The sequence below is a fragment of the Portunus trituberculatus genome, chromosome 2, assembly GCF_017591435.1.
Source record: "Portunus trituberculatus isolate SZX2019 chromosome 2, ASM1759143v1, whole genome shotgun sequence".
NCBI lineage: Eukaryota > Metazoa > Arthropoda > Malacostraca > Decapoda > Portunidae > Portunus > Portunus trituberculatus.
In genome coordinates, this window is record NC_059256.1 from 3,955,719 (window position 1) to 3,968,218 (window position 12,500).

Below are 12,500 nucleotides of genomic sequence, written 5' to 3' on the forward strand. Positions count from 1 at the left end.
TGATAAAGGCTAAGTGTTTTATCAGTTTTTTGTATTTTTAAGTGTTTTGTGGTGATGAGTGGTGGTGTGTGTGTGTGATTATCATTGTAGTGTATGTGGAGTGTACGTGTGTGTGTTGGTGTTGCTTAAGAGATGAAATAAATGAGGTGAAATAAGGTGGTGTTGATAAAGGTTGAGTGTTTTATCAGTTTTTTGTATTTTTAAGTGTTTTGTGGTGATGAGTGGTGGTGTGTGTGTGTGTTTATCATTGTAGTGTATGTGGAGTGTACGTGTGTGTGTTGGTGTTGCTTAGGAGATTAAATAAATGAGGTGAAATAAGGTGGTGTTGATAAAGGCTAGATGTTTTATCAGTTTTTTGTATTTTTAAGTGTTTTATGGTGGTGTGTACGTGTGTGTGTCATTATAGTGTATGTGGAGTGTGCGTGTGTGTGTTGGTGTTGCTTAGGAGATGAAATAAATGAGGTGAAATAAGGTGGTGTGTTGTGTGGTGTTGATGATCAGATTTTTGTGTTTTTTTAAGTGTTTTTTGGTGATGACGAGTGATGTGTACGTGTATGTGTCATTGTGGTGTGTGTTGGTGTTTCGTGTGGTGTTGCTGTAGTTTTCCGTCAGTCTCAATATGAACAATAACCTAACCTAACCTAACTTTACAGATCCAGTGTCCGTCTGTCTGAGTGTCACCATGCATGCGTTTCTGAAGACCGGCAAGCTTGGGGCGGGGGTGGCTGGCGGGGCGGGTGTGGCTGGCAGCAGTGACGGAGGGAAGAAGACTGCGGTGAAGAAGGCTTTGGTGCCCTGGGTGGAGAAATAGTGAGTGGTGGTGGTGGTGGTAGTAGTAGTAGTAGTAGTAGTAGTAGTAGTAGTAGTAGCAGCAGCAAGGAAGGAAGGAGAAGAGATGATGACAATAACTTGAAATAATAATAATGCTAATATTCTCTCTCTCTCTCTCTCTCTCTCTCTCTCCTCCTCCCACAGCCGGCCCAAGACAGTGGAGGAGGTGGCGTATCAGGAGGAGGTGGTGGCGGTGTTGAAGAAGACTCTGGAGGGTGCTGATGTAAGTGGTGGTGGTGGTGGTGGTGTTGTTTTATTTCATTTTTTTTCATATTTGTATATTTTTTAGTTAAGGAAAATTGTATGGGTCTTTCATTCATGTGTGTGTGTGCGTGTGTGTGTAGTATTAATCTATGTTTTCAAGCGTTCTAGTTGAAGTTATTGTGGTTTTCAATGGTGTTTTAATGGTTCTAGTGACAGATTGACAACATTTCTGCATTATGAACTGGAGAAACACTTTTAAATGGCTATTGCTCAAGATATTATTGGTTTTGAGAGTGTTTTAATGGTTCTAGTGACAGATTGACAACATTTCTGCATTATGAGCTGGAGAAACACTTTTAAATGGCTATTGCTCAAGATATTATTGGTTTTGAGAGTGTTTTAATGGTTCTAGTGACAGATTAACAACATTTCTGCATTATGAACTGGAGAAACACTCTTAAAAACCCCACCAGTCATTTATGTGGCCTTGGAAAATTCTTGGTGAGAGCAGAGCGTTTTACAGACCATATATTCTTTGTTTCTCTATCTCTCTCTCTATCTGTGTTCCCTCTGTGTCACAGCTCCCTAACCTGCTGTTCTATGGCCCTCCTGGTACTGGCAAGACCTCCACCATCCTGGCAGCAGCAAGACAGCTGTTTGGGGACATGTTCAGACAGAGGTGAGTGCTGTTTGGCCTACTTCTCTCTCTCTCTCTCTCTCTCTCTCTCTCTCTCTCTCTCTCTCTCTCTCTCTCTCTCTCTCTCTCTCTCTCTCTCTCTCTCTCTCTCTCTCTCTCTCTCTCTCTCTCTCTCTCTCTCTCTCTCTCTCTCTCTCTCTCTCTCTCTCTCTCTTTTGGTGGTACTACTACTACTACTACTACTACTACTACTACTACTACTACTACTACTACTACTACTACTACTACTACTACTACTACTACTACTACTATTATTTGAACATTGAAATATAAGACAAGAAAGAAAAATACTTACAAATTAACTACTACTACTACTACTACTACTACTACTACTACTACTACTACTACTACTACTACTTTTACAGGGTGTTGGAACTGAATGCGTCTGATGAGCGAGGCATTCAGGTTGTCAGAGAGAAGATAAAGAGATTCGCACAAACAACTGTCTCTTCAACCAGGCCAGAGTAAGTAAGAGAGAGAGAGAGAGAGAGAGAGAGAGAGAGAGAGAGAGAGTGTGCTAGTTATCATTCTCTCTCTATCTTTTCTCTTTTTTTTCACATTTTGTTCCTTTCAAACACAAAGATCAAGTAATTCTATGACATCAAGAGAGAGAGAGAGAGAGAGAGAGAGAGAGAGAGAGAGAGAGAGAGAGAGAGAGAGAGAGAGCGAGCTTAACTAACCCAAACCTCTTCTAAACCTCATAAACCCCTTCAGTACTGGGACACATTTTTACCTTGAGTTTTGTGTACCATTAGACCATTTTATTGACATTAGCAAGGGTCTATGGAGGGCAGAAGATTAATACAGTCTTCACTATTTTAATTGAGTTTTGTGCACCATTAGACCATTTTATTGACATTAGCAAGGGTCTATGGAGGGCAGGAGATTAATGGCCACAGTCTTCACTATTTTAATTGAGTTTTGTGTACCATTAGACCATTTTATTGACATTAGGAAGAGTTTTGGCTGTGTCTCATGTGTTTAGGTGTGTTTTGGTGCAATTTGGGATGTTTTGGGTGTGTTTTGAGGTGTTTTAGGCTTGTTTTAGTGTGTTTTAGTGTGTTTTGTTGTGTTTTGAGGTGTTTTAAGCTTATTTTAGTGTGTTTTAGGCTTGTTTTAATGTGTTTTAGTGTGTTTTGAGGTGTTTTAGGCTTGTTTTAGTGTGTTTTGAGGTGTTTTAGGCTTGTTTTAGTGTGTTTTGAGGTGTTTTAGGCTTGTATTAGTGTGTTTTGAGGTGTTTTAATGTGTTTTGTTGTGTTTTGAGCCTTTTTTACTGTATGAATGTGAAATGGAATCTAAACGAACCAAACTTTATTTACTTATTTGTTCATTTATTCAATTATCTATATATTCATTATTTGTTTATTATTTATTTCACTTAACCCTTTAACCCAACCCCTTCTCCCTCCCCCTCCTCCCCATAGTAGCCAACATATTTATTTATTTATTTATTTATTTATTTTTACCTAATCTCGTAACATAACCCAACTCCGTCCTCTCCTCTCCCCTCTCCCCCAAATAGTGGCCGTCCATGCCCGTCATTCAAGATCGTGGTACTGGACGAGGCGGACTCCATGACGCGGCCGGCCCAGGCAGCACTGCGGCGGACCATGGAGGTGCAGAGCCGGTCCACTCGATTCTGTCTTGTCTGTAACTATGTCACCAGAATTATTGAACCACTCACCTCCAGATGCTCCAAGTTCAGGTTCAGACCCCTCGGTGAGTGTGTGTGTGTGTGTGTGTGTTTTAATGGAAATGTGTTTGTTTGTGTGTGTTTTTGTGGTGAAATCTTGTGTTTTATGGTGTTTTTTTAAGTTGTGTGTGTGTTTTGTTGTGAAATCTTGTGTTTTTTGGTGTTTTTTTATGTTGTGTGTGTGTTTTAATGGAAATGTGTGTGTTTTGTGGTGTTTTTTTAAAGTTGTGTTTGTGTTTTAATGGAAATGTGTGTGTTTTGTTGTGAAATCTTGTTTTTTGGTGTTTTTTTAAGTTGTGTGTGTGTTTTAATGGAAATGTGTTTGTTTGTGTGTGTTTTGTGGTGAAATCTTGTGTTTTTTGGTGTTTTTTAAGTTGTGTGTGTGTTTTAATGGAAATGTGTTTGTTTGTGTGTTTTATTGTGAAATCTTGTGTTTTTTGGTGTTTTTTTTTTAAGTTGTGTGTGTGTTTTAATGTAAATGTGTTTGTTTGTGTGTGTTTTATTGTGAATTCTTGTGTTTTTTTTAAGTGTGTGTGTTTGTGTGTGTGTGTTAATGGAAATGCATTTGTTTGTGTGTGTTTTGTGGTGAAATCTTGTGTTTTTTGGTGTTTTTAAGTGTGTGTGTGTGTGTTCTCAGTGTTTTAATGTGTTTTGGTGCATATCCCATTGCTTCCATATGCTGTTTTATTTATTTATTTATTTAATCCTTCCTTCCTTCCTCCCCAGCCCAGGGCATACTGCAGGAGCGACTGACCTCCATTTGCCGCAGCGAGGGAGTGGAGTGTGAGGAAGGGGTGGTGGCGACGGTGGTAGAGACTAGTGGGGGTGACCTTCGACGTGCTATCACCTCTCTCCAGTCCTCCGCCAGACTCCGGGGGGGTGAGGCAGTGCGGGTGTGTGATGTTTTGGATGTTACGGGTGAGTTTGTGGGTGTTGGGGTGTTGTGGTGGTGTATTAGGAGTGCGTTTTGATTATTTTTTGCTGTTTTGGGGGGTTTTAGGGTGTTTAGGGAAGTTTTGGGGTGTTTGGTGAAGATTTAGGGAAGTTTTGGGGTGTTTATGTAAGTATTGGGGTGTTTAGGGAAGTTTTGGGGTGTTTGGTGAAGATTTAGGGAAGTTTTGGGGTGTTTATGTAAGTATTGGGGTGTTTAGGGAAGTTTTGAGGTGTTTGGTGAAGATTTAGGGAAGTTTTGGGGTGTTTATGTAAGTATTGGGGTGTTTAGGGAAGTTTTGAGGTGTTTGGTGAAGATTTAGGGAAGTTTTGGGGTGTTTATGTAAGTATTGGGGTGTTTAGGAAGTTTTGAGGTGTTTGGTGAAGATTTAGGGAAGTTTTGGGGTGTTTATGGAAGTATTGGGGTGTTTAGGGAAGTTTTGAGGTGTTTGGTGAAGATTTAGGGATGTTTTGGGGTGTTTATGTAAGTATTGGGGTGTTTAGGGAAGTTTTTGAGGTGTTTGGTGAAGATTTAGGGAAGTTTTGGGGTGTGTATGGAAGTATTGGGGTGTTTAGGGAAGTTTTGAGGTGTTTGGTGAAGATTTAGGGACATTTTGGGGTGTTTATTTAAGTATTGGGGTGTTTAGGGAAGTTTTGAGGTGTTTGGTGAAGTTTTAGGAAGTTTGGGGTGTTTATGTAAGTATTGGGGTGTTTAGGGAAGTTTTGGGGTGTTTGGTGAAGATTTAGGGAAGTTTTGGGGTGTTTATGTAAGTATTGGGGTGTTTAGGGAAGTTTTGAGGTGTTTGGTGAAGATTTAGGGAAGTTTTGGGGTGTTTATGTAAGTATTCGGGTGTTTAGGGAAGTTTTGGGGTGTTTGGTGAAGATTTAGGGAAGTTTTGGGGTGTGTATTGAAGTATTGGGGTGTTTAAGGATATATTAGTGGTGTTTGGTGAATGTTTTTGGATGTTATAAGAAGGTTTGCTGTGTTTATGGAAGTTTTGGGGTGTTTGTGGGTGTTTTAGTGGTAGGTTAAAGACTAATTGGGTTATTTAAGGAAGTTTTGAGGTGTTTTAGGGATCTTGGGATGTTTTAAGGGTATTTAAGGAAGTTTTGGGGTGTTTTAGAGATGTTTTGGGAAATGTTTGGGGTGTTTAGAGAAGTTTTGTGTGTTTATGGATGTTTAAGGGTGTTTTTGATGTTTGGGGAAGTTTTGGGGTGTTTTAGGGATGTTTGGGGTGTTTAGGGAAGTTTTGTGTGTGTTTATGGATGTTTTTGATGTTTGGGGAAGTTTTGGGGTGTTTTAGAGATGTTTGGGGTGTTTAGGGAAGTTTTGTGTGTGTTTATGGATGTTTAAGGGTGTTTTTGATGTTTGGGGAAGTTTTAGGGATGTTTGGGGTGTTTAGAGAAGTTTTGTGTGTGTTTATGGATGTTTAAGGGTGTTTTGATGTTTGGGAAGTTTGCGGTGTTTTAAGGATGTTTTGGGAAATGTTTGGGGTGTTTAGAGAAGTTTTGTGTGTGTTTATGGATGTTTAAGGGTGTTTTTTATGTTTGGGGAAGTTTTAGGGATGTTTGGGGTGTTTAGGGAAGTTTTGTGTGTGTTTATGGATGTTTAAGAGTGTTTTTTATGTTTGGGGAAGTTTTGCGGTGTTTTAGGGATGTTTGGGGTGTTTAGGGAAGTTTTGTGTGTGTTTATGGATGTTTAAGGGTGTTTTTGATGTTTGGGGAAGTTTTGGGGTGTTTTAAGGATGTTTTGGGAAATGTTTGGGGTGTTTAGAGAAGTTTTGTGTGTTTATGGATGTTTAAGAGTGTTTTTGATGTTTGGGGTGTTTTAGGGATGTTCTGAGAAATGTTTGGGGTGTTTAGGGAAGTTTTGTGTGTGTTTATGGATGTTTAAGGGTGTTTTTGATGTTTGGGGAAGTTTTGCGGTGTTTTAAGGATGTTTTGGGAAATGTTTGAGGTGTTTAGAGAAGTTTTGTGTGTGTTTATGGATGTTTAAGGGTGTTTTTGATGTTTGGGGAAGTTTTGCAGTGTTTTAAGGATGTTTTGGGAAATGTTTGGGATGTTTAGAGAAGTTTTGTGTGTGTTTATGGATGTTTAAGGGTGTTTTTTATGTTTGGGGAAGTTTTAGGGTGTTTTAGGGATGTTTGGGGTGTTTAGGGAAGTTTTGTGTGTGTTTATGGATGTTTAAGAGTGTTTTTTATGTTTGGGGAAGTTTTGCGGTGTTTTAAGGATGTTTTGGGAAATGTTTGGGGTGTTTAGAGAAGTTTTGTGTGTGTTTATGGATGTTTAAGGGTGTTTTTGATGTTTGAGGAAGTTTTGCGCAGTTTAAGGATATTTTTGAGATGCACTTAATTCTTCCCCTCCCTCCCCTCCATAGGTGTCGTACCAGAAGACCTCATCACACAGTTATTAGACGCCTGTAGTTCCAATTCCTACGAGGCAGTGAAGGGTCGGCTGGCAGTGCTGTTGTCAGAGGGGTTCCCAGCCAGCCAGGTGATGTCCCAGCTCCACGACGCAGTGCTGGCCAACCCGACACTCTCCGATCTGGGCAAGGCGGCTATTTGTGAGAAGCTGGCGGTGAGTGGATGGGAGAGAGGAACTGTGTGTGTGTGTGTGTGTGTTTAGAGATGTAATATTTCAGGAATGAGAGTTAGTTATGTGTGAGAGAGAGTGTTTTAATGGTTCTAGTGACAGATTAACAACATTTCTGCATTATGAGCTGGAGAAACACTTTTAAATGGCTATTGCTCAAGATATTATTGGTTTTGAGAGTGTTTTAATGGTTCTAGTGACAGATTGACAACATTTCTGCATTATGAGTAGGAGAAACACTTTTAAATGGCTTTTGCTCAAGATATTATTGGTTTTGAGAGTGTTTTAATGGTTCTAGTGACAGATTAACAACATTTCTGCATTATGAGCTGGAGAAACACTTTTAAATGGCTATTGCTCAAGATATTATTGGTTTTGAGAGTGTTTTAATGGTTCTAGTGACAGATTAACAACATTTCTGCATTATGAGTAGGAGAAACACTTTTAAATGGCTATTACTCAAGATATTATTGGTCTTGAGAGTGTTTTAATGGTTCTAGTGACAGATTAACAACATTTCTGCATTATGAGTAGGAGAAACACTTTTAAATGGCTATTACTCAAGATATTATTGGTCTTGAGAGTGTTTTAATGGTTCTAGTGACAGATTGACAACATTTCTGCATTATGAGTAGGAGAAACACTTTTAAATGGCTTTTGCTCAAGATATTATTGGTCTTGAGAGTGTTTTAATGGTTCTAGTGACAGATTGACAACATTTCTGCATTATGAGCTGGAGAAACACTTTTAAATGGCTATTGCTCAAGATATTATTGGTTTTGAGAGTGTTTTAATGGTTCTAGTGACAGATTAACAACATTTCTGCATTATGAGCAGGAGAAACACTTTTAAATGGCTATTGCTTAAGATATTATTGGGGAGAATGTGTCCTAATCTAACCTTACTTAACCTAACCACCACCACCACCACCACCACCACCCACTGCTCCCACTCTTCCAGGTGTGTGAGCATCGTCTGCTAGGAGGTGGTGATGAATTCCTGCAGCTCCTCGACCTCTCCTGCACTGCCATGACTCATCTCGGCAGGGGCGCTTAGAGAGAGAGAGAGAGAGAATATGTGTGTTAGTGGTAAAATATGTTAATGTAGAAATGTGATAAAAGAGAGAGAGAGAGAGAGAGAGATATCTGCAACTTTTTTTTCTTTTTTTTACTTTCATTCTTTCTTCTCTCCTCTCTCTCTCTCTCTCTCTCTTCCTTTTTCTCTCTTCTTCCTTCCTTCCAGAGAGAGAGAGAGAGTACCTACAATTTTGCATCAATAAAATTATGTCAGAATTATTATAATAAGAACATTCATTTCTTCTACCTGTCTAATAATAATAATAATAATAATAATAACTATTGTATATAATCAAAAGTAATGCTAATAATAACTACAATTATTATTTATTCAATTTTATTTCACTAATTTTTATTCATTTTTTTCTGTCCTGACTTTGAAGAGTATTGGAACCACTGTTAAGAGGTTCCAATACTTCATTTACCTTCAGTTTTTATTGATGTCATTAACTCACTAAAGGTTTACAATTATTTCTATTTTATTTATTTTATTTAATCATTTCTCTGTCCTGACTTTGAAGAGTATTGGAACCACTGTTAAGGGGTTCCAATACTTCATTTATTCCTTTACCATATGAGGAGTGTTTGATAATTTACTATGTGCATTTTAACCCCTATAATGTTATCAACCATTAGGATTTGACCCCTTTAGTAGTGAGACATGTTTCCCTATTCCTTGTGGTGACTATTTGGTGATTCTGTACAGCTTCACAAACTCATGTGGGGATTAAAATGGTGAAGACTGTGGCCATTTATCTTCTGCCCTCCATACACCCTTGCTAATGTCAATAAAATGGTCTAATGGTACACAAAACTCAATTAAAATAGTGAAGACTGTGGCCATTAATCTTCTGCCCTCCATAGACCCTTGCTAATGTCAATAAAATGGTCTAATGGTACACAAAACTCAATTAAAATAGTGAAGACTGTGGCCATTAATCTTCTGCCCTCCATACACCCTTGCTAATGTCAATAAAATGGTCTAATGGTACACAAAACTCAATTAAAATAGTGAAGACTGTGGCCATTAATCTTCTGCCCTCCATACACCCTTGCTAATGTCAATAAAATGGTCTAATGGTACACAAAACTCAATTAAAATAGTGAAGACTGTGGCCATTAATCTTCTGCCCTCCATACACCCTTGCTAATGTCAATAAAATGGTCTAATGGTGCACAAAACTCAATTAAAATAGTGAAGACTGTGGCCATTAATCTTCTGCCCTCCATACACCCTTGCTAATGTCAATAAAATGGTCTAATGGTGCACAAAACTCAATTAAAATAGTGAAGACTGTGGCCATTAATCTTCTGTCCTCCATACACCCTTCCTAATGTCAATGAAATGGGACACATTTTTACTTTGAGTTTTGTGTACCATTAGACCATTTTATTGACATTAGGAAGGGTCTATGGAGGGCAGAAGATTAATGGCCACAGTCTTCACTATTTTAATGGAGTTTTGTGTACCATTAGACCATTTTATTGACATTAGAAGGGTCTATGGAGGGCAGAAGATATGACAGTCTTCACTATTTTAATTGAGTTTTGTGTACTTTTATTGACATTAGAAGATGGAGGGCAGAAGATTAATGGCCACAGTCTTCACTATTTTAATGGAGTTTTGTGTACCATTAGACCATTTTATTGACATTAGAAAGGGTCTATGGAGGGCAGAAGATTAATGGCCACAGTCTTCACTATTTTAATGGAGTTTTGTGTACCATTAGACCATTTTATTGACATTATGGAGGGCAGAAGATTAATGGCCACAGTCTTCAGTATTTTAACCCCCCACATGAGTTGGTGAAGCTGTATAGAATCACCAGAATGAATATGGAAAACCCCTGCCATTTCAACTAGAGCCTTTTAAAATAGTGTTTCTCCTGTTAATAATGAAGAAATCTTGTTAATCTGTCACTAGAAGTCTAAAAGCGCCCTTAAAAACCCGCTTGACATTAATTAGAGCCTTTTAAAATAGTGTTCTCCTGTCAATAATGCAGAAATGTTAATCTGTCACTAGAGAACCTTAAAATTATCTTGAAAAACCATTGTTAATATTCTTTTAAGATAAACTAGATTAAAATTGAAATATGAATGACAATTAACGATATTGTCATTTATATAATATGAATTTACATAACTTGTGAAATTAAGAACAACATAACTATTGATTTTTAAAAAGAGCATTTCTTATAACAAAAAGGGAAATGAAGAGAAAGAAAATGTAAGAGAATATTCCCAAGGTTTCTTTTACCGTAGATAAATATTTATGTAAGTCAACAAAAGTCTAGGTGGAAAATATAAAAACAAACTCAACAACACTTTTAACACACAAAAAAATGATGAAAATAAATAAATAAAACCTTTTCTATAATTAACAAAGACAAAAAATACAATAAACAATAAACGATAAAATAAAGAGACAGATAGAAATATGGAAACACTCAATAACACTTTTAAACACACAGAAAATGATAAAAATAAATAAATAAAACCTTTTCAATAATCAACAAAGACAAAAAATACGAAAAACAATGAATAAACACGAAAAATAAGGAGATACGATAAAAAATATTAAAAATGCACGTAGCCCCTTCAGCATGGAGGTATTTAAAACACTAACCCGCGCGAGAGCAGCTCAGTGTGCCTCGAGCAGTGAGGGAGTATATGTCACTTCCTTTGCTGCCGTGATCTTGCGTGCGTGTGTTTGTTTACAATTGATCCCCAGGCCCCCGCCCCCCAGGTCACAATGGCGGATCTGACCTTAGTTGAGGAAGGGTCAAAGCTGGGCTGGCCTGATTTAGTGGTTATTTCTTGTTATTTCGTGTGTGTGTTGGCTGTGGGGGCATATGTAAGTACTAGCATTATTATTATTATTATTATTATTATTATTATTATTATTATTATTATTATTATTATTATTATTATTATTATTATTATTATTATTATTATTATTATTATTATTATTATTATTATTATTATTATTATTATTATTATTATTATTATTATTATTATTATTATTATTATTATTATTATTATTATTATTATTATTATTATTATTATTATTATTATTATTATTATTGTTATTATTGTTATTATTATTGTTATTATTTTTCTTCTTCTTCTTCTCTTTCTGATATTGTTTTTGTTGTAAATGTTCTTCTTCTTGTTCTTCTTCTTTTTCTTCTTCTTCCTCTTCTTCTTCTTCTTCTTCTTCTTCTTCTATTACTACTAACACCACCACTGTTACTATTACTACTACTATTACCACCACCACCACCACTATTAATACTACTACTACTACAACAACAACAACTACTACTACTACTACTACTACTACTACTACTACTACTACTACTACTACTACTGCTACTACTACTACTACTGCTACTGCTGCTACTACTACTACTGCTACTACTACTACTGCTACTACTACTGCTACTACTACTGCTACTGCTACTACTACTGCTACTGAGAGAGAGAGAGAGAGAGAGAGAGAGAGAGAGAGAGAGAGAGAGTTGGCGAAAAGTGAAAATTAAACGAGAGAGAAAGACTTGTGTGCGTGCGTGGGTGCGCGCGAGCGAGGTCACCAAGAGAGAGAGAGAGAGAGAGAGAGGAGGCAGGGGCGGCACTGGTATGAGAGAGAAAGCTAAAAGAAAACCCCTGAGAGAGAGAGAGAGAGAGAGAGAGAGAGAGGTTACAAAAACACTTTGATTTTTTTGCCTTTTAAGGAAATTAACTTAAAAAAACAAAAACATCCCTTAGATTCAAACTTCTCTTAAGAATAATGACAAAGTAACCCTTAAGAAAAAGATAGTAGTAGTAGTAGTAGTAGTAGTAGTAGTAGTAGTAATATATTGTACCTAATTATATATATTTTTGTTACTACTACTTCTATGTGTGTGAGAGAGAGAGAGAGAGAGAGAGAGAGAGAGAGAGAGAGAGAGAGAGAGAGAGAGAGAGAGAGGAAACGTGGAGGCTATTATTATTCTTGTCAAACTGCTCCTCCTCTCTTCCTCCTCCTCCTCCTCTTCTTCCTCCTCCTCCTCCTCCTCCTCCTCCTCCTCCTCCTCCTCCTCCTCCTCCTCCTTTTTCTTCCTCGGTCCCTTCATAATCTTACTTTTTACTACAATAATAGTAATAATTCTATTTATTACTACCACCACCACCACCACCACTACCACTACCACTACTACTACTACTACTACTACTACTACTACTACTACTACTACCGCCACCTTCGCTTGGATCAATAGTGTGTGTGTGTGTGTGTGTGTGTGTGCCCGTGGGCGTGTTCGAGTGACGTAAGCACACACACACACACACACACACACACACACCTCTCTCTCTCTCTCTCTCTCTCTCTCTCTCTCTCTCTCTCTCTTCTGTCTTTATGAAATGACCTTATGAGTTTTGCGGTATGAGAGAGAGAGAGAGAGAGAGAGAGAGAGCGTTTCTAAGATCAGTGGGAAAT

The 12,500-nt window shown here is 37.7% G+C and overlaps 2 protein-coding genes and 1 long non-coding RNA gene across 6 annotated transcripts in view; all 3 read left to right on the forward strand.

Annotated features, from left to right (window-relative positions):
• Positions 1-8,488, forward strand: part of LOC123502966 — an 18,520-nt gene extending 10,032 nt beyond the window's left edge. The window contains exon 2 of the long non-coding RNA XR_006674274.1: positions 8,004-8,488. This is a non-coding gene — a long non-coding RNA (uncharacterized LOC123502966). The remainder of the gene's footprint in view (positions 1-8,003) is intronic.
• LOC123502915 (replication factor C subunit 4-like) overlaps positions 1-12,500 on the forward strand; it is a 26,238-nt gene that overhangs the window by 420 nt on the left and 13,318 nt on the right. The window contains exons 2-10 of one of the 3 annotated variants that reach the window (XM_045252219.1): positions 654-810; positions 976-1,054; positions 1,617-1,714; positions 2,098-2,196; positions 3,255-3,451; positions 4,152-4,343; positions 6,733-6,932; positions 7,908-8,011; positions 8,065-8,085. In XM_045252219.1, the coding sequence (XP_045108154.1) occupies positions 683-810; positions 976-1,054; positions 1,617-1,714; positions 2,098-2,196; positions 3,255-3,451; positions 4,152-4,343; positions 6,733-6,932; positions 7,908-8,003 (1,089 nt within the window). In that variant the 5' untranslated portion in view covers positions 654-682 and the 3' untranslated portion in view covers positions 8,004-8,011; positions 8,065-8,085. Of the gene's footprint in view, positions 1-653; positions 811-975; positions 1,055-1,616; positions 1,715-2,097; positions 2,197-3,254; positions 3,452-4,151; positions 4,344-6,732; positions 6,933-7,907; positions 8,489-12,500 lie in introns of those variants that run through there. The other 2 variants (XM_045252215.1, XM_045252206.1) reach the window with 2 other exon arrangements.
• Positions 10,679-12,500, forward strand: part of LOC123502899 (sodium/glucose cotransporter 5-like) — a 17,257-nt gene continuing 15,435 nt past the window's right edge. For both annotated transcript variants that reach the window (XM_045252197.1, XM_045252190.1), the window contains exon 1: positions 10,679-10,877. In XM_045252197.1, the coding sequence (XP_045108132.1) occupies positions 10,776-10,877 (102 nt within the window). In that variant the 5' untranslated portion in view covers positions 10,679-10,775. The remainder of the gene's footprint in view (positions 10,878-12,500) is intronic.